The sequence below is a fragment of the Eleutherodactylus coqui genome, chromosome 9 (genome assembly GCF_035609145.1).
Source record: "Eleutherodactylus coqui strain aEleCoq1 chromosome 9, aEleCoq1.hap1, whole genome shotgun sequence".
NCBI classification, from domain to species: Eukaryota; Metazoa; Chordata; class Amphibia; order Anura; family Eleutherodactylidae; genus Eleutherodactylus; species Eleutherodactylus coqui.
This window is the reverse complement of record NC_089845.1, coordinates 123,456,361-123,483,880: the sequence shown is the minus strand read 5'-3', so window position 1 is coordinate 123,483,880 and position 27,520 is coordinate 123,456,361. Positions and strand designations below refer to the sequence as shown.

At 43.8% G+C, this 27,520-nt stretch overlaps 1 protein-coding gene across 1 annotated transcript in view; it reads left to right on the top strand.

The window, feature by feature from the left end:
• Positions 1-17,361, top strand: part of CPNE3 (copine 3) — an 80,913-nt gene extending 63,552 nt beyond the window's left edge. Inside the window, exons 15-16 of the mRNA XM_066578446.1 lie at positions 11,503-11,739; positions 12,766-17,361. Coding sequence (XP_066434543.1) covers positions 11,503-11,739; positions 12,766-12,876 — 348 coding nt within the window. The 3' untranslated portion in view covers positions 12,877-17,361. The remainder of the gene's footprint in view (positions 1-11,502; positions 11,740-12,765) is intronic.
• The last annotated feature ends 10,159 nt before the right edge of the window (positions 17,362-27,520 follow it).

Sequence of the window (27,520 nt, the reverse complement as noted above, 5' to 3'; positions counted from 1 at the left end):
TGTGAAACACTGTGGTTTATTAATAGAGATGAACGAACCTACTTGGCCACGCCCCTTTTTCACCTAAGCGCCGCGATTTTCGAGTACTTCCGTACTTGGGCGAAAAGATTCGGGGGTGCCGTCGGTGAGTGGGGGGTTGCAGCGGGAAATGGGGGGGAGAGGGAGAGAATGAGGGCTCCCCCCTATTCCCCGCTGCTACCCCCCGCTCCGCCGTGCCTCCCCCGGCGCCCCCCGAATCTTTTCACCCGAGTACGGAAGTACTCGAAAATCGCGGTGCTCGATCGAGTAATTACTCGAAACGAGTATATTCGCTCATCTCTATTTATTAACCATTTGTGCCATGCACATCCAATTTTAAAAGTGGAGCGAAATGAGTGAAAAGTGGGCGTGGCTTGCTGCTAGGTCAGACATTACAGACCTTTGTGAAATGCAACTTTTTTTCTTTTGTTTTGTTTTGTTTTTTTTTTGCAGCTCCCATAATTTTCCCCTATGTAAGTTAAGGAAACCTTTTGGAATTAAGTATTTTGCTTCATCATCCTGAAGTGTAATTTAAAGGGCTTGCGCAAATGTGCACAAGCCCTTTTAGAATGCGGGGCCTGGAGCAAACTGCTGGCACCTCTTGCAAAATCAGTTGATTGCCAGGGGAAACCATGCCAGCGGGACAAGTCCTGTGCAGCGGCTGTTGCAGGGGAAAATGTAGTATTATAGGACGGCTGTTCACATGAATGACTGGAACCAAAAAGACACGCGTGATCTGTCTGGATGAGAGATGCTTTTACAGAGCAGCCCTTCATTATGACTGTGGAGGGTGTGCCAAGTGGGGAACCCCAATCTGACATTCATATGCCCCAGTAGGGCATATAAACAGGGAATACCATCTTGCACAACCCTTTTTAAGGATTTCTTAGAAGGGTGGAAGTTGGGAAAGGGCAGTGCCACAGCTATCATTACAATGGCTCTATGTATTTGACATGAACATACTTGGCTTGTAAGGGATTCAGCTGGTCTAACTGGATGGCAGTGCCACCACAGATCCATTGCCCGTATGTTTGACCTCTCCAATATAGCTTGTTTGACAGACCAATATGATGCAACGGTTCAGATGTTCTGTACTGTCTAGTAAGTAAATTGTAAAGATCCACTTGGAGTGTAATTCATTTAGAAAAGGCGTGAAGTGAGTATGAAGCTTTTCTTCCCCTGTAATCGGAGGCCCATCTCTCACACGTGCCAGTTGGGAGTATACTTCAGGAGGATTTGTGCTTGAGTCGGTTAGATCTTTTCAAACTATGTGTATGCTCTAAAGGGTTTTGACCTTAAAAAGAATCCAGAACCAGGATGTAATCTTTTATGGGCGGCCGAGGACTGCAAGAAGCACGTTGGAGCTCCGGAGAACATCGAGAGTGACCTGGATCAAGCCTGCTAGGTAAGTATAATAAGACATCCCCTGAAAATAAGACACTGTGCCTCTTTTGGGGCAAAAATTAATATAAGACAGGGTCTTATATTCGGGGAAACTGCTGTAAGGGACTTTTCACACTAGCGGTTTCTTTTCTATTTTGCTGCTCCATCATGGGAACAGCTATATGTAAAGAAAACGTTTCGGTTTCGCAGCCCATAGAAATGTATTGAAACTGAAGACCTTCAGTTTCTTTTCCTTCCTATATTCTCTGTCGCCATTCTGTGTCTTTTTACACTGAAAACAAAAATACAGCAGTCCTCGCTTTTGTTCCAGTTACAAAAACTGAAATCGGACAGATCCAGTTTTTATTACATTGTAGTCAATGGGAGATGGATGAAACTAGAAAACAAACTTTCGATTTCACTTCTGTTTTGCTGATTTTACGCGTTTAGTAAAACTGGATCTATAAAAAAATGATTGTGTGAACATAGCCTTGATGGTAGACTAGGGTATAGTGTGAACATAGCCTTGATGGTAGACCTAGGCTATAGTGTGAACATAGCCTTGATTGTAGACCTAGGCTATAGTGTGAACATAGCCTTGATGGTAGACCTAGGCTATAGTGTGAACATAGCCTTGATGGTAGACCTAGGCTATAGTGTGAACATAGCCTTGATGGTAGACCTAGGCTATAGTGTGAACATAGCCTTGATGGTAGACCTAGGCTATAGTGTGAACATAGCCTTGATGGTAGACCTAGGCTATAGTGTGAACATAGCCTTGATGGTAGACCTAGGCTATAGTGTGAACATAGCCTTGATGGTAGACCTAGGCTATAGTGTGAACATAGCCTTGATGGTAGACCTAGGCTATAGTGTGAACATAGCCTTGATGGTAGACTAGGCTATAGTGTGAACATAGCCTTGATGGTAGACTAGGCTATAGTGTGAACATAGCCTTGATGGTAGACTAGGCTATAGTGTGAACATAGCCTTGATGGTAGACTAGGCTATAGTGTGAACATAGCCTTGATGGTAGACTAGGCTATAGTGTGAACATAGCCTTGATGGTAGACTAGGCTATAGTGTGAACATAGCCTTGATGGTAGACTAGGCTATAGTGTGAACATAGCCTTGATGGTAGACTAGGCTATAGTGTGAACATAGCCTTGATGGTAGACTAGGCTATAGTGTGAACATAGCCTTGATGGTAGACTAGGCTATAGTGTGAACATAGCCTTGATGGTAGACTAGGCTATAGTGTGAACATAGCCTTGATGGTAGACTAGGCTATAGTGTGAACATAGCCTTGATGGTAGACTAGGCTATAGTGTGAACATAGCCTTGATGGTAGACTAGGCTATAGTGTGAACATAGCCTTGATGGTAGACTAGGCTATAGTGTGAACATAGCCTTGATGGTAGACTAGGCTATAGTGTGAACATAGCCTTGATGGTAGACTAGGCTATAGTGTGAACATAGCCTTGATGGTAGACTAGGCTATAGTGTGAACATAGCCTAAGCTGTGTTCTGTGTGCCAATATGTCCTACCCCCAAAAAGTATCTGAATGGACAGCGGTGAGGGATTCTGTGAAGACTTAAAGTTAGTCCAAACTGCGAGAGTACCTTTTACTGAGAGGATTTTAAAGAGATTTTACGACCTCTCGATGAGGGATGCCAAAACCTTTTTATGAATTTGTCACCTGGTTGAGCAGATTCCAGTTCTGCGCACCAAGCTAACTTCCCAGGGGAAGCAACGTCTTGCAATCTATGAAGATAAATGATTCTGTAATACAGTCCTATGCCTGAAGTCCCAGGCCACCTCTGGACTTTTTCTGTGATAGCAGCTTCAAAAAAAACGTCTCGCTCTCCTTTGTTTCTAAAGTAATGCCATAAAAGGTTGTCTTATGCCATCAGAAACACTTCCTAGAGGTGAACTGGATTGAAGTGCATAACATGGAGGATGACTGGCAGTGTACATGATTGTAGAAGGTTCTTGCATCTCCTCTACAAGAGGTTACGATATGAACAGAGCTGTTATGTAAGATTACGCAGGTCTTTTAGACCTCTAGGGAGTCGAATGCTGAAGTAGTGGATTACAGTTTGTGGCCAAGTAAATGGTGAGTTCACTTGGAAGTCTTGAGTTAATTGAGTTGGGGAGGATATATTTAATAACGAAGATTTTTTTTTTGTGTACATTTTTTTTTATTATTGTAATTACAAGTATAGCAAAATAATCCCAGCATTCGTTACAGCATATGGAACCTGTATAAACCTCTTATCAAGAATACATTTATCAATCTTAACTTTTTTCCAAGGGTTAGAATAAGGGGAGGATAAGGCAGAATAGACTGGTACGGTTTTGGGGGAGGGGGAGAGGGGGTATAAATAACGAAGATCTTATATGATTTACTTTGAAGTTGGAAAGAGATACAAATTCTGATAAGATGTTTTGGATCTATTGCATAGCTTGTTGTCAATTAGTTATTGTAAGCAATCACTGGCGTGCCACCAACAGAGGCAGATCACACAACCACTCTTGGGCTCATAAGGCAAGGGGTCTAGGGTTGAATGGCCCCTCTCCCTCATTCTACCACTGAACCTTTACCCCCTGCTCCCAAACTGCCAGTAAGACTCTTCATACTCTGATGCCAGGCAGAGTGCTCTGAGCATCATCCACCCCCTTCCCATCCTGCTATCAGACTACAGTGTGGAGGACACTGGGAGAGCAGTCAGATGATGCTCGGAGCGCCCAGGCTGGCGTCAGACTCAGGGCTCAGTCACACGGGCGCATCGGCTCAATTGCCAGTCATGTGTTCTTTCTTCCGGCAGTGCGGAGAGTCGTCCGCACCTGCAGTGCAGCTATCTTCTTCGTGCAGTAACACGGGCGCCGATGCGTCCGTGTGACTGAGCCCTCAGCAGTGCGACTGTGTGAATATCAAAATTTTTACTAGCGGCTAGAAGTTTAGCAGATGGGATAGAGGGGTTACCATTATTAAGTGGGGGCCGCAAAGGCAAACACTTTTACTAAATGGGAATCACAAAGGCAGACACTATTACTAAATGGTGGCCACAGAGGGTCACTTGTTGCTTTGTACGGGGCTACAAAGGCTGACACTATTGCTAATTGAGAGCCACAGAGGGGCACATGTTAGTTTGTGGGGGCCACAGAGGGGCACATGTTAGTTTGTGGGGGCCGCAGAGGGGCACATGTTAGTTTGTGGGGGCCACAGAGGGGCACATGTTAGTTTGTGGGGGCCACAGAGGGGCACATGTTAGTTTGTGGGGGCCACAGAGGGGCACGAGTAAGTTTGTGGAACATTGGGAGAGGCATTGGGGGTAGCAGTAGGATGGGAAGAGTGTGCAGTGACCAGTCCTGATCGCCTTAACCTGGACAGAGAAGAAAAGTAAAAGTGAACTTCATCAGAGACATTCTAAGTGAAGACATCATAGCATTCATCAGTTGTACAGCGTGATCCCTCCTTTCACTCCCACCAACAAATCCCATTTAGTCTGAATAAGTGAGTTTAGGTAAAAGTTTTCGAACCCATAAAGAAAGTGACTTAGTCCAGAATTTCAAAAGTGACATTGGCCTGTAACTTCAATGCAATGCTGGATTTTTGTCATCTTTGAGGGGTATGCTGATTTGGGCTTCAAGGACTTCTTCTTCAAGGACTGTTGCCTTGCAGTATTGAGTTAGGGTCCGTTTAGACCTACCGATTTCTCGTGTGAATGGGCGAACAATGTCAGAGTTTGCTTGGGCAGCGTGTTTATCCCGGCAGATACATCGTTGACATTCAAATGAGAAATCGTTCAGACATTCTTATCCACTGTGTAAGTGAATGAGAACCACAGAATGATCAGCATTTAACCCCTTAGTGACAGCCCTATCGTAAAACTACGTCCTGCTGTTGCAGAACGTGTATGGAGGGAGGTAGCGGCGCTATCTCCCTCCATACAGCACGGGCATCAGCTGTTTATTACAGCTGACACCCGCGGGCAATAGCTGCGCTCGGCCATTCGGCCGTTCGCGGCTATTAACCCTTTAAATGCCGCTGTCAATTCTGACAGCGGCATTTAAATCCCCCGAACGCTGTTCGGGGGTCCTGCACGGCCCCCCCGTGGTGAGATCGGGGGATCCGTGCAGGTGTCATGGCAGCCGGGGGCCTAATGAATGGCCCCAGGGCTGCCTTAGCAGACTGCCTATCAAGCCATCCACACAGGGTGGCTTCAAAAACTGCCTGTAAAAAAGCAGTATGACGTAATGCTATAGCATTACGTCATACTGCAGGAGCGATCAAAGCATCGCATGTTAAAGTCCCCCAGGGGGACTTCAAAGTAATGTAAAAAAAAAATAATCAAAGTTTTTTTTAAATTGTTAAAAAAAAAAAGTTATAAAAGTTTAAATCACCCCCCTTTTGCCATATCCATTATTAAAAAATCAAAATCATAAAATAAAAATATGTATTTGATATCGCCGGTCCGTAAAAGTCCGATCTATCAAAGTAGTGCATTATTTTTCTTGCACAGTGAACGTCGTCTGAAAAAAAAAATAAAGAATGCCAGAAATACACTTTTTTAGTTACCCTGTCTCCCAGAAAAAACGCAATAAAAAGCGATCAAAAAGTCGTATGTATTCCAAATTGATACTATTGGAAACTACAGGACATCCCGCAAAAAATGAGCCCTTGCTCAACTACGTTGATGGAAAAATAAAAAAGGTATTGTGCGCACAAAATGACCGCAGAGAATAATTGAAAAAAATTAAATATCTTAAAAAAAAAAATTTCAGTACTACAGCAAAAAAAATACTATACAAGTTTGGTATCGTAGCAATCGTACTGACCCATAGAATAAAAATATCAGGTCGTTTTTGTTGCAATTTGTGTGCTGTAGAAACAGGACGCAACGAAAGATGGTGGAATGTCGTTTTTTTTTCATTTCTCTCCGCTTAGAATTAAAAAAAAAAATTTTCAGTAAATTATATAGTACAATAAATAGTGCCATTGAAAAATACAACTCATCCCGCAAAAAACAAGCCCACATACAGCGACGTCGATGGATAAATTAAGGAGCTACGATTTTTTAAAAAGGGAGTAGGAAAAAACAAAAATGGAAAAAAGCAAAAAAGCTCTGTCACTAAGGGGTTAAACTGAACGAGCCAACAATGATTTTTATGCCTTGTGTAAAATGCTAACCATTTATTGTTCTTTCGTCGGCCATGTTTATTCATTTCCGCTCGTCTGCACGATATCGTTGCGTGTAGAAGGGCCTGTATATGTTTTTGTCAGATAAGGCAGAAGAACATCCTGGGAGTTCCTAAAGTAAGATCTCTTCAGTCCATTCGTCTCCGGGCTATGTCTTTGCGGGGAGGATAGGAGAGTGTTTTGTACTTGCAGCGTGACAGTGTGAAGACGTTCCTATGACTCCTCTGTCGTAAGTTTGGGTTAATTGAGAGGATGGAGAAAAGAAATCCGTTCGCTCGTCTCTTTGCAAATCCCGTGGGGGCGAATCTTCTTCAATCAAACTGTAAAGCAATGACTAGAACTCTTTGAAGGTTACAGCTACTTCAGCTGTTGTGGTACATGTAAAGCCGTCTGATTTTGTGATTGTGTGAAGGAAGGCTTTCTCCTTCGGTGTCTTTATTAGTGCAGACATCAACTCCCCTCCCATCCCCATGTGCATAAAACTTCCGCTCGCAATATAAAAGGTTTTTCGCTGTCTTTTTATTTAATATGTCCTTGAGTTTGTCTCTTAGGGCAGTTAAGTATGAGGCTGCTGGAGCTGCAGTTCTTTTGTGAGTTTTCTTTCCCAATAACGAGATTTGAGCTGGAAGAAAATTGATCTTTTTATCTCTGTTCCTTTTCACTTTGGTACCCAGTGAGACCAATAAGCCCCTGACATATATTTGGAGGCCCATAAACTATAAGTAGTTCGGACAGTTTTGATTGTCTCAAGATACACCCATAATTGTTGTCTGATACTTTGTACATGAACCAGGTTGTCTAATAGGGGCTCATTAATTCTTAAAGTCCATTCTTTTTGTGTAGAGAAGCAAAAAAGTATAACAAATCTACCAGGAGAGTGATCCGAGAGGGTGGTAGGGTCAATTTCAGCGGACTGGACTGCGGGACGTAGGCTGTTGTAAGTTAAAATGTTAGATAATCTTAGGTGGGATCTATGGGGCAGAGAAAAGTAAGTTAAAGGGATCGTACCACAGTTGCAAGTTATCCCCTATCCGTAGGCTAGGGGATAACTTGTTGATCATTGGGTGTCTCACCGCCGAGACCCCTGCCTATCTCAAGAACGTGACTTCCATCTCCCACTCTGTCACTAAGAGGGTTGCTTCACCTACCTGCAGGGATGGCACTGTGAATGCAGAGCAGGTCAAGCATGTTTGGTCAGCGTTCCATTTATTTCAATGGGGCTGACAGAAACACCCCAAGCGGGTGCCGCTCTGGTATCTCCACAGTCTCATTGAAAGTGAATGGAGCACTTGTGTGCTTGTGTAACCAGCTCTCCATTTAGTTTCTTTCTCACTGCAGGTAGGTGTGTGTGTGAGGGTGATATGGGACCCCTGTTCTCAAAATCGGTGAAGGTCTGAGACCTCCACCGATCTGCAAGTTCTCTCCTGTCCTGTGGAGAGGAGATGACATGCAATTGTGATAGAACCCCTCTAGGTCAAAGGATAACTGGAGTGTCCTCCAAGCATCAACTAGTCAAAGTTTGTGTAGCTTAAAGCAACTCTCCAGTTTTGAGACCAAATTCTGTCCCAAGAGGGTGTAGGGGGTATATTACCTCCGTTCCGTATGCCTTTTTCGGGAAGCCATTATGGTCACTGCCATCTTTAGAAGACCTTATCTCGCACAGTGCGTTGATAGTGTTAGGACTATATCTGATTTGTGATTGGCTAGACCTGCTCTCATGATCAGTGCTGGCCAATCACATAGCAATGCATAGTGTAGTTAGAAATAGCGGTTACCATCTTGGCCAGCTGAAAATGGCAGCAGAATAGAGGGATAGCTAAGGTGGTTATCTACACGTAACATATACCCTTTACCCTCCATGCAGTGCTTTTTCTTCCGTCCAAAAGCCGGGTAGCTGAGTGGAAAGCGAACAGACCCCATTATAGTCAATGGGGTTCACTTAGTGCTATCCTGAGACACAGCTGCAGGGATTCCCTTTTCTTGCTCCCCGAATGAATCAGGAAAGCAGAACCCTGAGGGCAGGTGTGAAGCCACCTTTGCATGGCAGACATGGAGGCCTTTGTTAGGCTTCCAGATACTATGGGAACCCATTGGTACCCTGCAATTACTCTGCGGGATGCTGATGGGTAACAGACAGACCCCCTACCCCTGTCATCTGCTTACATTCTGCAGTTGCTATTGATTATGGCATGTAAAGGGTTGTACTACCAGGATCTGAGGTTTCCCTATTCCTGAGAAGGAGCCTGGCTGTCAGTAGTCAGGCATGCCACTGTCTTCAAAAGATGGATGTACAGGTTTAAAGCCCATTAGCGAGGTCAGTTAAAAGGCGTATTGCCATCTCTAAGGGGTTAAAGTTGGTTTCCTGGAAAAACCCCACAACAGAGGCATTGTCCTTTTAGAACAAACAGATAAGGCGAGTTGAGGTCTTTAACACTTAAACTGTATGTCTGTGGTTGCACTTTTAACTTGACTAAACAACAAAATAGGTGCCTTTCGAGAGTGAAGATGAAGGTTGGGCATGGCGAGGCGGGTAATGGAGGTAGTAGGATAGAAGATATGAGAAATAATATATATATATATATATATATATATATATATATATATATATATATATATATATATATATATGCAGAAAGAAAACTCTTTAAATATATTAATCCATGCAGTTCTTCACAATTATGGTGAGGTGGGAGTCAGGAATGGGTCAGCCAAAGTATTGGGTGGGAATACTGTAAGTAGAGAAGTGATGTGAGGGGATCATTAACATCTTGACATCCTGGGCTCGTACTGTACCTTGGCACAGAACTGCTATCCAGAGAATTAGATTTCTATGGTAATTAAAAGAAAAATTGGCGCTCCATGGTGCAGAGGGGCTGAGCACTGCAGGCAGCAGAGAAAACCCAAATAAAAGGTATCGTATCTACAAAATTAGCGGCTAACAAAAAGCAGCATGAGGTATTTCAGATTACTCATATTTTTAGGCTGAGATACATAACACAAATCAACAACAAAAAGTCCACAAATGGTGTAAAACCCCGAGGAGTGTGTGTGTTTATGGATGTCCCCATATGGTTGGAATACAAGAGACTGCCCCACAGAGATAGAAAATTTCAGGTCTCTCTTTTTTTTTTGGCCAAACACAATTATTTGATTATCTTGTCAATAGGGCAGTAAGAAAGTAGTGTCCGCACAAGTCATATTCCAGTCAGGCGCCCCCACTATGTAATATAACAAGTGTGTATGTGTTCTTCCTAGGTTCAGATCTTGTCAAGGACAACATCTGCATGGACTTTGAAAAACTCCACACAGGTTTTGCCCATGGACAGATTTGAACCTAGGACTTCAGCACCACAAGGCAGCAGCGCTAACTACTGATCCATCACTGTGCCCTTTCTGCTCCAGAGAGGAAGAATAAAAAGAACATAAAAATTCCATACAAATGTTGTCCTTGGTTAGATTTGAACCTAGAACTCCAGCACTGCAAGCCAGTAGTTCTAACCGAGCCACCATGCTTGGTTTCCCTTCTCCGGAGGAGAAGCACAAAGAGAACTTACAAAGTCCCTGCAGATGTTGTTAGTGGTCGTATTTGAACCTAGGACCTCAGCAATGTAAGGCAACCATACTAATGGCTGAACCACCGTGCTTGTTCCTTTTTTCTTCATTCTCCTCCTTCTTCCTCTTTCTTCTTCCTCCTCATCCAGAGGAGAAGATAGAAGAGAAGGAGTAGGAAGAGAAGCAGGAGATGAAGAAGAATAAGAAGATATTTTTCTCATTCTCCCGCTGCTCTGGAGAAGGAAGAACCAGGAGGAGGAAACAGTTTGGTGGCTAAATGGCTAGCACTGTTGCCTTGTAGTCCTGGGGTTTCAGGTTGATGTTTGACTATGGAAAACATCTACAAGGACCTTATATGTTCACTTTGTGTTTATTTTCTTCTCCATCTTCTCTGAAGAAGGGAAAAGGAAGACTGAAAAAGTGTGATGGCTCAGTTGTTGGCTCTGCTGCCTTGCAGTGCTGAGGTTCACGGTTCAAATCATACCAAGGGCAACATCTGTATGGAGTTTTTATGTTCTTTGTGTTTTATTCTTCTGCTTCTGTGGAGGTGAAAGAACAAGCTTGGTGGCTCATTTGTTTGCACTGCTGCCTTGCAGTGCTGGTGTTGTAGGATCAATTCTATCCATGGGTAGCAGCTGTATGAAGTTTTTATGTTCTCTTCATGTATGTTCTTCTCCTCTGGAGCAGAAAGAGCAATGGTGGTGGCTCAGTGTTTAGCACTATCGCTTTGCAGTGCTGGAGTTCTAGAACTTAATCTGAACATGGAGTTTTTCAAAGTCTGTGCAAGTGCTGTCTTTGATGGGATTTGAACCTAGGACCCCAGCATTTCAGTCTTAAACTACCAAACACTTTATTTTTTTTTTTTAAATTTATCACATGGTCGGTTTTATTTATTTCTTCCTGGTGTGCCAAAATTATTTTTGCTGCACTTTTTGGCACATATAGAGCTATTTTTAATACCTTTTTTACACTGAACTTTTCTCAGTTTTTTTTTCCCGTTTTTTAGGGGTAATTAATGAGTACAAAAAGTTAAAACAATAAAGATTTTTTTTTTAACTTAGTTATTTATTTTTACAATTTGTTATTCATGTTACAAATAAAGTACAAGAAGTTTAAATGGGTATCACTTCTCTTTTCTCCTTTCCGGTCCTGTGTCTGACAGCTGAGAATCTGATCTGCTCCTGCTAGATCGCAGGAGCTTTAATCCTACGCCATATATTTTCTGTCGACCGGGATTAAAGCTCAGGAATAAGCCCCATGTATTTACGCCACTTGTTCCTCAATAGGTTAAAAATATATTCAGGAGGATTTCACATGTGTAAAAGTATCATTATTTATTTCACAGCAATACTTTGTGCTTCTGATTATAACTGATGGGGTGATAACGGACCTTGATCAGACTCGACAAGCCATCGTCAATGCTGCCAAACTCCCAATGTCCATTATAATCGTTGGTGTTGGAGGGGCGGACTTTGGTGCCATGGAATTTTTGGATGGAGACAATGGAGGATTACGCTCACCTTCTGGGGAGATGGCCATAAGAGACATTGTGCAGTTTGTGCCTTTCAGGAAGTTTGCACAGGTTTGTTGATTGCCAAGGAGATTATAAACCTATTAATGCTTATTTTTTTGTTGTTCTCCCACTCCCCTCCTTTTTCTCCTTGTTCTCCCCCCCCACCCCTTTTTTCCCTTGTTCTTCCCCTCCCTCTATCTTTGTGGATTGTTGTGGGAAACAATTGTGTTTTAGATCTTTGCATACTTTTTTCTAAATGGAAATATTATTTTATATACCCAGAGACTGAAAACAAATACAATACTAATGCTTCTCAGGTATTGTTGTATCTTGTTTCCACCAGAAGAATGGGTGGAGACAGGATGCACGCCCACAGGCATCCTCCCCAATTTGATTGGCTGCGCAAGAGAATGACTGGCCGTGATCTCTCCTCCTGGATCATTTTACTCCCCCACTCCCACCTCCCCAGACGCTTGGCCTTGGCCCCTTCGCTGCTCTTTGGCATGGCAACCCCACTTAACCATACTGCTGAGAATCTCTCCCACTGGCATCTTCCCTGTCAGTCTGCTACTGTGGCCCCCCTCACCTGGACAACCGCACTACTGTAACATCCCATCTCGGCTCCTGTCTCCCCGCCGCTAAGTTAACAATCCATCTCTGCTGCTGTCTCCATGGCGCGATGACAGTCCATCTTCACTGTGGTCCCACCGCCGTTCTCACAGACCATCTGGGCCCCTCTCTCCGCTGGCGTGGCTGTCCTTCCTCACACAGGTCCCCGCCCTGCACTCTCCACCAGAGCAGGCGGTTCCACTGTCAGTGTATGCGCTGAGGTCTGCTTCCAGAAGTGTAATAGAAGGCAATGCTCCCATTTTTCTGCACAGACAGCGGGATGGATAGTAGGGTCCTGAATGGTGGACCCCGCCAATTAACTATTGATGACCTATCCCCAGGATAGCTCATTAATAGTAAATTCTTGTAAAACTCCTTTTAAGGACCTTGTTTTAATCATTCTGTCCTCTGCGTGCCTTTTATGTTACGTTTTGTGGATGTATATGGTACCATAAATTATTTTTTTGTCTTGTCTCCTTAACTTAGGCTCCAAAGGAAGCCCTTGCACAAAGCATCTTGGCCGAGGTCCCACAACAAGTCGTCTCCTATTTTAATACGTATAAATTAAAACCACCAAATGACCCTGCCGCAAAATGAAGGCAGCACTGTGACCTAATCAGTGATGTAGAAGATACATTTATACTGTTTTGTATATAACATTTCCTTATTGTAAGAAGTAAGATGCCACAAAGTTACAACCGTTTTATAACTTTTCCTTCTCTGCCAACTGTCACTATTGCAGACTTGTTTTTATCATTTTTTTTTATGACAGCTTATGTGCCTTGCTGGAGCCGCCGGGTCATCCACAGTGACAGGCTTATTATATGAAAGACACAGAGATGGATCTGGAGTGCATCTGGGAAATGCTGTGTATAATATGGGGCTGTAATTGGATAGATCTTTATTCATTTCCCATGGTTTATCATTTCAACATATATTGAACTAGACAGTCCTACAGAAAATGGAAAACCCCAGAGACTCCTCTTAATTCTGGGAGAAGTTTGAACGACTCTTGCTGTCTGCTGAGCAACCACATTTGCAATTTATCATTATAATCAGCGGAAAATGATATAATGTTGAGGTGAAGGTTAGAGAGACCTAAAGCTACAACCCCCCAAAATGCATCGCAGCAGGAGCTAAACCAAATAACTACACTGGCTATGCAAATAAGTGGGCTGAAATATATAAATGTAGTACCAAGTGTTGTAGTGATGCAACTGTGTCAAACCAACTCTATTGTCCCATCTACCCTAAAGGGGTCTTCTGGGACTACACTATTGATGACCTATTCTCAGGATAGGTAATCAATTGTTGATCGTGGGGGTCTGCCAGTTGAGATTCCCATCAATCAGCTGATTGAACAGGCCGTGTGTTAGCGCTGGCAGCCTTTCATCAGGCCTGTGACATCACATTCATCAGGCAAGTGAATGGAACTGAGCTGCAATACAAGGCACAGCCACTGTACAGTGTATGGCGCTGCTGTGCCTGGTATGGATTGAAGTGACAGCAGCGCCTGAGCGCCACTGTCATTTCAATCAGCTGATTGGCGGGGATCACGAGCGGTGGACTGCCACCAATCAAGTATTACTGATCTATCCTGAGGAGAGGTTGTCAATAGTGTAGTTTTGGAAAACACCCTTAAAAAACTGACCATGTAATCAGAATGGTTGTTATGGACAAAACTCTCGTTTCCTTCGTACATTTCCCCATATGGAAGTTAGGTGTGCACAATCGTTGAGTGGACATGTATGTATTACGGTGGGAGTCCCTTGGTTTCAAGGGGTATGAGCCCCTCCCAAATTTCTGGTAGGATATGCCATAACTATCAGAGTGGGTCCTACCTCTGGGGACGTTCACTTATTGCCAGACCAGGAATCTCTTCACTCTATCCCATGGTTACCGCCGTGGTCAAAAATATGGAAACAGCTGTGCTACACTGTTTCCGTAAATCGGCCAGAAGTGAATGGCCGTTACAAAACTCCACTACACTTTCTTAACTCTCATTGGCTTTTACGCTTTTCCTGCAGCTCCAATAGAATAGCCAGCTTGACTGTTACCATAACCGCTGCATTCAGGCGGTTGTTCCCGTGTCAGATGTGGTTGTGTGGGATTGGAATACCACTTTAAGAGGTTTACTGGACTATCGTAATAGTTTATATATTGTTTATACTGTAGGTTTGTTCTCATTCATGTGTTATATATGAAGCTGTTTCATTTCACTAAAAATGTCTAATTTTTTTTCTGTTCTCCTATATTGATGGTTAAAAGCGTTATACCTGATAATAGGTCATACTGTGAAATACGTCGGGGGCTGAGGCCACCGTCCATAAAACGGGCACAGAATACATTAGAAAGCACCACTGACCTTAGTGAATAGCCTAGTAGGCTTTTACGGGTTTGTGTGCTGTGCGTGGCATATACGGATGCCCATGGATTCAATATATGGCCATCTGATTGGACCCCTTATACTCCAAGCAAACTTATATACAGTGTTATTACTAGGTCTAGCGTGACACCAGTAGTCTTATTTCAGGATTTCTGTAAATTTCTGTAGAATGCCCCGCACCATCAAGGCCTGCACTAAGATGGGGCAGATTTACGAAAACTGTCTAAAACGAAAGCTAGTTTTGTTGCCCACAACGACCAATCGGAGAGCAACTTTCATTTTCTTAGAAATGAAAGCTATGCTGTGATTGGTTCCTATGGACAACAAAGACGGCTTTTTCTTTCAGACTGCAGAGTAAGGGCGGCCTTACATGGACATGCGCTTTTGCATGCAACGTATTTGCGCGATGAATGAGTCTTTTTTGCGTGCATATTGGAGCATTTTACTGTATTTTTTGCACTTGCAAGGCAGGTTCATTTGTGCGCATGGAATTGTGCATCCCGTTTCGGATTGCATACCCACCATAGACTTGTATAAGAACCTTTGGTGTGCCAATGGACACAAAAGTAAAGCAGGCTGTGTTTTTGTTTTTTTTTTCGTGCACACAGAGAAAGGAAATAGGAACAAACCCATTGAAATCAATGGCTTCTATTCTCTACGTATTGCGCACACAAATTTTGCGCATGCATATACGGCCGTGTGAAGCCGCACCTAAAACTTGCCAGTGTATACTTTTTTGCCCAGGATATTCCTTTTAAGGACTCATTCACATGACCTTGATTTTGGCATGTATTACTTATGTGTTGCACGGCCACAAGACACATGGAGAAGGAAGTCAGTGGTAGTACATGTACTTTCATTGCTCCATTCACATTAGCGTGTAAACACTGCTTTTAGATACACGTGTCAAATCGTATGCACCGCTGTCCAAACACAATACATTGCGTATGGGCGACGATACATACACAACCCGCCTATATAATTGGGATAGAACTCCATCTACAAGATGCCTGTCTCAGTTGTATATAGCCAATAGAAATGGAAATACATCTACACAATTCTCTACTTACACAGAGGTAAAATCTAGCTGTCTCTAAAGTGCCTTTCCTTGGAGGGGAAGCAAGTGCCGTTATATCAGTACTGTACATGGAGAATCAGGACCTTCCATTGTCTTTGCTTTAACTATATGTACCATATAATACAATCTGTTTATCGCGCCAGAAGGGGTATATTACCTGCATTTATTCTTCTGTCATCCCTCTGACTTGCCTATGCGGTTATTTGCCTGTCTTCAGACTACTTAATCCCCCATTGGTAGTGTTAGACAACCAATTCATCATACCTGCTGTGCTTGACCAGTGCGGAGAGCAGTGCCTTATAGTGTCAATTAGCTACTTAGAAAATAGTGGTGAACATCTCCGCCAGCCGATAATAGACTGGGACCCAGCCGGTCGGAGGGACACTAGCCAACAACTGCTGGTAATATACCGCCTCCGGTCCTGAGAAGGAATTGTGTCGTGAAACCAGAGTCTCTTTTCAGGGGTTGTCAAGTTGTGAACTATCAAACACGTAATCTAATTGGGTGTGCGCCTGCTATATGAAGAGGCACTCCCCTCCTCATACATTAAATCATATATTAATGCCTCTCCCTAACAATATCTCTCCTTTTCATAAAGTGCCACAGAGCAGCATACGGATAAAATGAAAATAAAACTTATCATTTTTGCACTAGTTTGCAACTTTTGTATACCAAAATACTATGACAAATCTCCCCCTTAAACTGGGCAGTCATAAAAGGCTCCAGATGTATCACAGTGACTAGTGCTGATAAATCTGGCCCATGTATGCCTAACTTTATACCACCTATTAGTTGGCTTAGTTTGCTAGTTTTTACGCTTATTTTCTGGTGCGCAGTGTCGGAGGGCACGCCCCTTTCCCAGTTAGCCCTTCTTCATTTCAACAAGGCAGTGTCCCTTTTTCGGACAAGCCAAAAAAAGTGTCTGAAACCCTTAGAGCACCTGCACTCTCACCATCGGAGTGTTCTTGCTCTGTCGGCTGTTTTCGGCTCCTTCTGGCAGCTGAAGACGGCCCCCTATGGCACTTATATAACGCTATATGAGGCTGTCTTCAGCTGACGGGAGAAGCCGAAAACAGCCGATGGAGTAGGAGCCCTCTGAAGTGAATAAATGTGGTACAAGGCACGTAAGATAGGCAGTTTGCATCAGAACGCTAGCTCATTGACAAGGGTAAATCTACCCCTCTTTCTTATGAAAGCCAGAGGCTGGAAATGGGGGTCTAATTACTAATTGGAGCCACAGGTGGTCATAATACCAAGTGCAGCCCACAGGGGGTCACTATTAATAAGTGGGGCCACACAGAGGGGGTGACTATTACTGAGTGGGGCCACAACAGGCACATTATTACTATAGGGGGCACTTATAGAAGTTCATTAGGTGTTTTGTCAGCAAAATGGGAAGTGTGTGCAGAGGCGAATCAGGACTGGAAGAAATCTTAGTGGCAAATGTAGGCCCAGAGAGAAGAAAAACACATCTGGACAACTCCTGAGACATCATCATCAGTGATCATAGGAAGTAACCGCACTGTAATCACTATCACTATGTACAGCTGGTATTTAAGAACATTATATAGTAACTGTATTATTTAGAGGGATATTAAAGCTGAGACATTTATCTAAACCGGCTGCGTTATAAGGCCTCTTTCACAATATCGCTGCGTTTTCTTGTAGTGATTTCATGTCGCTACACAGTCGCGCAACTTTGTAGTGCTCTTTGCCTAGATTTTTTGGGGGGCTTGAAATATAAGCCCTACCCAAAAAATAAGCCCTAGCTGCATACAAAACATTTCCACCGCATCTCCTCTACAGCTCTTGTCTTCAGTCAACTCTTCCTGGTCAGGGGTTTGAAAAACCCCACCTCCAGGAAGCACTGGCTCTGATTGGCTAAGCCGCAGTGCTCAAGAACCAATCAGAGACAGTGCTTCCTGGAGGTGGGGTTTTTCAAACCCCTGACCAGGAAGAGTTGCCTGAAGACAAGTGCCGGAGCTGAAGAGGAGGCGTGCGGTGGAGCGGACAACAGCCGGTGGGAAGATGCATATGTTTTATTTTTTTTTAATGCAGCTAGGGCTTATTTTTGGGACAAACAGTAGGATTTCCTACTGTAAAAGTTTAGTTTTTAATGCAATGCAATGCAAAGAAAAGCTCCATAGGGAAACATTGGCTACAAAACAGCGCAATTTTTTTAATGCAATGTCGCAGCCTGCGCAACATCTCTAATGTGAAGGAACCCATTGGGAAGCATGGTTCACATACATGCGATGTGCAGCGCTGTCGCATTGTGAGAAAATCGTGATTTTGACGCCCGTATGAAACCAGCCTAAGGCTGGATTCACACGAACGTATATCGGCTCAGTTTTCATGCCGAGCCGATATACGTCGTCCTCATCTGCAGGGGGGGGAGGATGGAAGAGCCAGGAGCAGTGCTCTGAGCTTCCATCCCTGCTCTGCCTCCTCTCCGCCCCTCTGCACTATTTGCAATGGGGCGGAAAGGAGGTAGAACAGGGGCGTGGCTAATTCTCGGAACTTAGCTCCACCCCTGTTCCGCCTCCTTTCATTGCAAATAGTGCAGAGGGGCGGAGAGGAGGTGGAGAGGAGGCAGAGAGGGGGCGGGAGCTCAGGTCCTGCTCCTGGCTCTTCCATCCCCCCCCCCCCCCCCGCAGATGAGGACGACGTATATCGGCTCGGCGTGAAAACCGAGCCAATATACGTTCGTGGGAATGCAGCCCACAGGTTGTTTTATAGAATATAATTTTTTTTAGGGGGGAGGCAAATTCAGTCCGGGCAGATTTGCTACAGATGTTCCACAACAGAACAATCCACAGCAAGTCCAAAACCAATACGCATAGAGATGCGTGAAGCACTGCGTAATTCCACAGGAAAAGGAACGCATCTGGAACTCATTAAGACTAATTAGCCTTTTCAATCTGTGAATCTTTTGTTTGTTGTGTTCAAATTAATATTGCCTGCGGTGCAAAACGCGCAGTAAAATATGATGCGCGTGCAAAAAAGCTATGCTCATGCGCACGCAAATTCATATACGCACGTGTAAAGGGGGCCTAATTTACAGATCCTCATTTTCCTGATCCATGGTTCTATTAATTTACCTTTAGGGAGACCAGAAAAAAGTGCAAGAAATCCAAAGACCCCTGCTTGGGTGTAGTAGATTGGTATATCTGTTAGGGCCCTTTACACGTAATAACTGGTTGGGCGCAGATGCCTGACAGATCGCCGCTGCCGCCAGGATGATTGTTTCTGTGCTGTTACAGGGGAACGATCGTCGCTCAGTGACTGGAAGTGGAGCAGTTGGGGATCATTCACCCCACCTCCATTCACAGTAAGCAGGCAGTCGCTCATTGATGAGATCTTTCCTGTGTTCGTGCATTGTGTGAAAAAATATGCCCATGTGAACGAACCCATTGAAAACATTTGGGTTCTATTCCCTGTGTAACACACTACACAAATACCCACGTGTGAACAAGCCCTTATACTTTTTGTAAATGCTGCAAACTACTGAGATTCAGCAGTGGTTGTAAAGCCAGCAGTAACCATAAGTGACCACTAGATGTCCTCAGTAGTCCAATTATGGCAGCTCTTTCCGCATCTGCTGTAGGTTTTGGGCTTAGAACCTCTCCGAAGGCGCGATATGAATATGCGTCTTGTAAGGACAGTAAAATTAATTAGACTCTTCTAATTCCAGTGGGCAGTTATGGGCAGAGGCTTTAACTATATAAACCCTCACTTGCTGTACTCACAAATTACAATCATGCATGAAATGGCTCTACTTTTAATTACCGTACACTTGTCGCGGGTGGTGGGTCGACAACAGGTTCAGGATGGCGTGGCTGACAGGTGGAGACGGACGCCAAATATATGTATTTTTTTTTAAATAAACTTTACTGAACTGAAACCGGAATATTATTTGCGCTCCATAAGAGGTCTCGGTGCTTGAATGTTGCATCATTCTTTAACCAGAATTTCACGGTAACACTACTTCTCAGTCTGGCGAGGCACTTCAATCTGTCATAAAACTGCCCATCATCATCGTAACTCTGCAAACTGAAGTTCAGGAGGTCTGTGGCCCACTCTAATGTTGTGGCCTCATTGCACTGTAGGTGCAAACGATACAGTTAATACAGCCACACTAAATTTGGAACATCACAGAACTTCTCTATGTGCTTAGTGCCTCTGTGAAGGGCCCCGCCATACCAGTACATTAACTTTATCATAAGCACCCATCTATAACATCACATATCAACCCATAATAACTCGTCCCATCTGTCCATCACAAGCCATAAAACCTGTCAAGTGTGCGCACACTTAGTCATTTGAGACCGATCTCACGTGGCCAGATGCTGGATGGTTTTCCCGAGACATTGAGGTGTTCCTTCCTTTGCGTGTCCAAGTTCTGTTCGGGGAGGGAGGCTTCATCTCCTCCAGGTGCTGCAAGGTCCTTCTCCCCAGGCCAGTCCCTAACGCCTCATGTCCACAGGGAAAATCAGGCCTGCTACGGATTCTCCATGGAGAATCCGTAGCCGGTCCCTCCTGACCCGCGGACATGAGCGCTTAAAATAAGAATTAACTTACCTCTCGCCCGCTCCGGATCTTCCCTTCGCCGCGGCGTCATCTTCTCTGCGTCGCGGCCGATCTTCTTTCTTCGGCTCGGTGGATGCGCAGGGCACGTCGGTGATGCGCCCCGCGCATGCGCCGGCCCGAAGAAAAAACATCCGCCCGCAACGAAGAGAAGGTGGAGTCACGACGAAGGGATGAACCGGAGCGGGTGAGTAAATTCCGATTTTTGTCTCCCGCGGATCCTGACGGCTTCCATAGGCTTCAATAGAAGCCCGCGGGAGACCCGCACAAAAATGGAGCATGGTCCAGATTTTTTCATGCTCCATTTTAAAAAAAATCACTTTTATTGACCATCCGCGGGTATTTATCTACCCGCGGGTGGTCAATGCATCCCTATGGGATGCGGATCCGCGTGCAGGAGAAGAGTTAAAATCCGCTGCGGATTTTAATTCTTCTTTTGCCCATGGACATGAGGCCTAACTCAGTCATCAGGGCTCCGTCAGTTGTCCATATTCAGCCCTGGTCATCAGGCCCTTCAGTAAGGTGTGTTCCTCTGTTGCTGCTCCCCCAGCATGGAGACAACATTAACACCACCATCTGTCCCCAATGGTGGCCACTACATCACTCTCGGGCCTCTGCTGCTGGGCTGCAGCAGCACACACTGTCACTGCTGTCCTCCTGTAGTTGCGTCTCCCCCTCAGCTACTTCCTTTTATATGGTGCTTCGCTAGCGTCAAATCTGATCCCCTGGGGTTGGGCTTAGCGCTTTATTCTCCCCTATGAAGGGGCTAGTCTCCTGGCTGGTGAAACGTTTTGATATATAATTAGCATTGTCTCAGATTACAGGGAGCATATGGCGACGGTTTTGGTTGACGTTGGGTGTGTTTATTATTTTATTACGTAGTTTTTTAAAACTTATTTTTGTAACAATTATTTTTTACATCTATGACCCCCGTGTCACCATATAAGACCTCTGGGGGTCATTTGCAAGGTTTATTTTTTAATTTTACACTTTCCCACTGTAGCTGGGGCATACATAGGAGCCGCATCCATTGGAGCCCCAGTTACAGGGAAAAACATCCCCCTGTAGTAACAGTAGTCACTTACAGAGCTGATCTGGGTCTGATAGGACCCTGCAGCTCTGCTCGGCAGGGGGCACCCATCGGTCATGTAATCAGCTAGCAGAGATGACACTTCCACTTTCTGTACTCCCTACATAGCCCTCATTGAGCGCTATGCAACCTGTAAAGGAGAAGGCAGAAGCAGTTTAAAACCCCTTCTATCTTCTCCTCTAGGTCCCGATAGATTGCAGGAGTAGGACCTTTAATTCTGCTCCATATTTTTAATATCATCTGGGATTAAAGCGCACAACCAAGTGTGGTAAATCTACTGTGCTTGATCCCAGTGTAGAATAAGAAAAAAGAGGGTATACCCCCTTCTCCTAGTGCCCCGTGGAGGTCAGGTGACTAATCAGGGGCTGCAGCATCACTGTTCCCTACTCCTGGCATTATGGCACCTAGGATGTAGTCACTGTTGGCAGAAGTTTTGACAGTGACGCTGCGGCCTCTGATTGGTTGCACTGGTCACCAGACTTCTGCTGAGCCTTCTACTAGAAAGCTGGTGCTAAGCCTGTCGGCGACTCTCAGCTGCATCCTGGGGCTGTACAATTAACGAGCGAGAATTCGCTAGTGAAAATGACATCACTGAAATCAGTTGAAATCAGTGGTTTCATTCTGTCCTGTTATCCGGCCATGATTATCACAGCTGTATAATGGGAGAAAAACACGTTCATGTGGTCAAGCTCTTAATACACATCTATGCAAGGCAGCTCTGGGAGTCCGTCATAGAAGCCTATCGAGTCGCAAGGGGGCCAATAGGGCTCTGCAGGGGGCTCCCATAATCTTCTGTGAATGTGTGATGTAGTTTTATGTTGTGCGGTCAAGAAAGGGTTATCCTACAGAGCAGGAACTATAATGAAATCACCTCCCTGCAGCCAGTTAGATGGCAAGTCATGCCAGATGGATCTAATTTCCTTCTATGACAGAATCACCAACTGGGTTGATCAGGTAAATGCAATGGATATAGCATATCTTGACTTTAGTAAAGCATTTGACAAAGTATCTCATACCATAGTTATTGAAAAAATGACCAAATATGGCATTGACAAGGCAGCTGTTAGGTGGATTCACAACTGGCTGAGTGATCGTACTCAAAGAGTGGTCATAAATGGCTGCACACCCAAGTGGAAGAATGTATCAAGTGGGGTACCACAAGGCTCTGTCCTAGGCCCAGCATTGTTCAACATTTTTATAAATGATCTGGAGGAGGGAATTGATGGGAAACTGATCAAATACAGTCTATGTAAATTCGACAATTAATGTATAGTAATTGTTAAGTCATATTGTTGCTACCACTGCATTATTTTCATGCAATAAAATAAAATAAAAACAAACTGGACAAAAAAAAATTCAATAAGGCTTAATTAGAAAAAAAAATCCAGTTTAAAAAATATGCATTTTCCTCACAAAAACCCATTTTATATGGATAAAATACTAGAACATTTTTGAAAGCAGGAGATAATGGGTATTTCCGCGTTCGTAACGACGCAAGCAATTAAAACATTTTGTTATTTATCTTGCATGGTGAAGGTAATACCAGGATTGTTATTTTCCTTTTGTACGCCTTCCAAAATGAAAGCATTAAAAAGCAATCTTAAAGTCTTGTGTACCTCAAAATATTACCAAGAAATACTACAAGTAACGAGGCCTCACAGAGCTCCACTGCTGGAAAAATAAAACGGTTACAGGTCTTAGAATACGTCAAAGAAGATTCCATAACTTTTCTGTAAAAACGTGTTTTTTTGTGCTAAAATAGTAACAATAACAACTCTATATAAACTTGGTATGGCGGTAATCATACGGATCCAGATATAAAAGCTACCATGTTATTTTTACCGAATGGTGAATTTTCTAGAGGTTTTTCTATACCCCCCCCCCCCCAAAAAAAGATGTAATAAAGTTCTACAACACATTATATGTACACTAGAGTGCTGACATTAACAAATACAACTCATTCCAAAAAAAAAAACAACAACCCTCATATGGAAAAATCGCTAAGACCTTAAAGGGGTTTTGTCATAAAAAAAAATTCTATACTCCCCTATTTCTCCCCCCCCCCCCCTAGTCTCCTTACCACATCTTCTCCTCGCTGATCTTCTGCAGTGCTCCCAGTTCACCTCATCTCACACCGTCCGGCTTGTTATGAAGCCAGCATTCTTCGCATTCTCTTCCTGCCGGGTCAGTGAGGGTGATGTCCCTGTGCTATAGCGTTCACTGCCTAGGAAGGAATGCAGATCTGTTACTGAGACAGCTGGCATGACCAGTCTCTGAAGTAGATCGGCACTCCCCCTGTTGGATTGTGAACTGTGATGTAACTTACATTGGCTGGCAGGAAGAACACTGCTGACAATGTACGTAACCTCACAGGAAAGAGAGGAATCAGCCAGCTGGAGGTGAGGTGACCCCCCTGGACTGCAGGAGACAGGAGAAGATAGGTGAGGTGAAGATCTGGTAAGTAGACTGATGGGGGAGGAATAGGTAAGTATAGATTTTTTTTTTTTAAAGAAGGCTCAAAATAGGTTGGCCATGAAGGGGTTAACGTTGCCTTGGTATACAGTACAGTATATCTGACAATTATTTAAGACAATTGTCTTTTTCTCTCTGGTTGAAACGTTTTTTGTAGTCATTTTATCCTTGGTGCAATGGACCTCTGCTCTCTAAGTACAGCAAGCAGAACGGCACTGTAAAGCATGAGGGAAGGATAGAGCACCTCTGCTTATGAGGTGGATTTAGTTTACTTCTGCTGACCTATATAATACAGAAAACTGAAGTCTCTGAGACCCTAAGGCTAGTTTCACATGGGTAATCGCGATTTTTGTTGCCAGAAAATGGTTGCAAAAGCGCGTCTCTGTTTCCGTGATTTTTGGGCGCCAGCAATGCTTTGTTTTAGAATGATCTTGCATTGCTTTGCTGCCACCTGCGATAACATCGAGTGATAAAAATGCACAAGTTTGTTGTGATGCGATTGAAAAAAAAAAATCACGCATCACAGAAAGATCAGACACGCCGTGATTTTTTGTTCTCTCAACATCGCATCAGTGAAAACATCGCAGATGGGAAAGAAACTATTGAACATCATTGGTTTCATAATCTGCCTTTTTACTGACTCTCACATCTGGTGAAAATCGCACAATTTTTGTCGCCCATGTGAAGCCACCCTAATGGAGCAGAAATAAAACGCAGACAATGCTGAAGACCATGAACAGAAGGTAAGCAATAGATAACCAAATGGGGTGGGTGGGGGCACGGAAAAGTAAGCCGGCACCACACTCTCATGAAAGAGGTCTAAAAGAAAATCTGTATTTGTTGTCCATAGCAACCAATCACAGCGCAGCTTCCATTTCTTATACCACTAAAACAAAATAAAAGCTGCACTGCGATTGGTTGATATGGTCGACTAAGATTTTCCGTGGCCCACCCTCTATGTAATGGCTGATGACCGGACATCTGCTTTAGCAAGGGCTTAATCAGGCAGGTCTGTCTAATTTTGGCCTGTGAAAGACGACTGATTTTAATCCGTGTGTAAGTTTGCGTTGCATCTGTATACATTGCGGATGCTTTTTTTCCCTGACGTGAAAAAAAAACGGAAGTTGGCCCAATTTTAAGGCTAGCGCTGTTTAGCAATAGCCAGTGCAAAATGGAGCATGTATGCAGGTTTTTCTGCACTAATGGACTTGAATGGATGATTGACACCAAAAAAAAAATCTGACCAGAATAGGACATACTGTGACTTTCCCACTTACCACTTCTGCATGTCTCCACAGCCCCATTGACTGTAATGCAGCAGTGTGCAGTCAGCTGCAAACCAGCACAGCACACTGACCTGAAGATCTCCTTTGTGGATACTCCCGATGTTTTATCCTGCACATTATCCTACAGCCCCCTCATTCCTTCCCATCATTCTGCGCTCAGAGTTTTCGTCTCATTTGCAGCTGCTCATTATTCTTTATTGGCCTCATTCATATTGCCCGCTCTCACCCGGCGAGCCTGTCAGTTCCTGGTCGCATCTTCACTTCTCTACATGTTGCATTTTCATTAAGATATGATTGTAGCTTATAATATGTCCTAGGTGCGACAATGAAGAATAATGACACAGGTGGAAATATATGAGCAGGACATTAGGAAGATCAGTTATATATAAGCTTCTATCTGTCCTCCTCATCAGAAGTGACCTTGTGGAAGCAGCTGCATTATACCAATCTCACTGTTATCGGATTTCCACAGAAATGCAGAAGACAAAAATAATGACAAATATATCACATTCTGGTGACATTTACCGATCCTCCACAGCACTTCAGGCATACTTTTGCCATATTGTTTACATGTTAAATGGACACTAACATTTCACTGCTCATCGAACAGCCTATGTGTGTGTTATCAATTTTTTAATATACTTGCATTACAATTTTTTTTGCTTTTTTAATACCAAAAATCAAGTTTGATTGAGCTGGCTGGGTGTGGTACTTCCTGCTAGCCAATCTCCTGGGTCTGTGCTCACATATAAACCCAGCTCCTGGTCAGCTGGTCTTGTACTGTTTGGATGTATCTGTGACATGTGTCCTGTTACCCGTTCTGTTGCAGCTTGCTGTGTGAGCTGTGACTTGTGGTATATGTCCGTTTGTACGTTTATTTTGTGTCAGTTTGGTTTGCTGAGTTTGTTTGCTAGGTCTGCGCTAGGTTGACCCCTAGGGCCCTCTAGTAAATGTATCTTGCTAATGTAGGGACTGCAAGATACGAGGGGCCTTGCGGGGCTTGCAGCTTAAGTTCATTGGCCAATGTACAAACTAACACCTCGCATTTATATTCAGCTTATCATCTGCTATTAGTGTTTGCATTGTGGCTGCTGTATGCTGTGTATTCTGGCTCTGTGTGTCGTGTGGTTCAGTCCCTGTCATGTGGCATGTGAATGCGTCCTGCTCTGTTGCGTGGCTCCTAGGATCAGCTAGGGCCCAGATCCGAAGACCGCTGGGCTGCCCTTATTGGGGTAATGTCCCCGCTTAGGTAGGGCCTTGCCATTTCTCCCTTGTAGCACAGAGTCAGTTTGCCAGAAACCCGTGTGCATACCCAGTCCTCTCCTTGGGTACGATCGTGTGGGCCTCCATGCTTAGTTTGCCCACATGATCTTTACAATTAGCATCTCTAGTACTATAGACATGGGGCACTGCTGAGAGGCGGGCATTCAGATACTGCCTTGCAGCTGATTGGAGCAGGGCTATGCAAGGCAGCATGGGAAGTGTTGGAGAGGTAGTCCCGGACTGCAGTGTACTGGCAGAATGGTTGCTTAGGACATCTCCCATCTATAAGTGAATTGCAAACAACAGGGCAGAAGAATAATAGGAAAATCTACATGGGAATCAGAATTACTGACTCAAACCAGGTCAAACAGCAGCTAATGAAGACCTGGACTGCTGCTGAAAATTATTTGTAAATTCAGGTATGCTTTAAGACCTATTTTATCTCTTGTAGTTCTAGTAGTTCTGTTTAAAGCCCACATTATGGGAAGATATATGTGAGGGAGATGAAAATGTGGAGTCTCTATGGGGAGGAAAAAACATCAATAAAATCCTCATAGGGTTTTCTATAGGCCACCAAATATAACACAAGCTACTGAAAATCTATTATTGAAGAAAATAATTGAAGTGGCAAATCACAATGAGGTAATTATTATGGGGGAATTTACATATCCAGATATAAACCGGAAAGCTAAAACCTGCGAATCTCAAAAAGGTAATAACTTTCTATTACCTTACCCAACTTGTACAGGACCTGACTAGAGGGACGGCCATTTTGGACAACAGACCTGACAGAATAATAGGGGTGCAAGTTGGGGTGCACCTGAGAAATAGTGGTCATAATATAATACATTTCTACTTCTCTTTCAATAGGGAGTTTTATAGGGGAGCTACAAAAATACTGAACTTTAGGAAGCCAAAAGTTCGATCAGCTTAGTGATGCCATTAACCTTTTTGCCTGGATAATGTCCTCAAAAATAATATTAAAGACAATGCATGGGAAACGTTTAAAAACATTTTAAATACTTACTGTGAGCAATTCATACTTAAAGGGGTTGTCTCGCGCCGAAACGGTTTTTTTT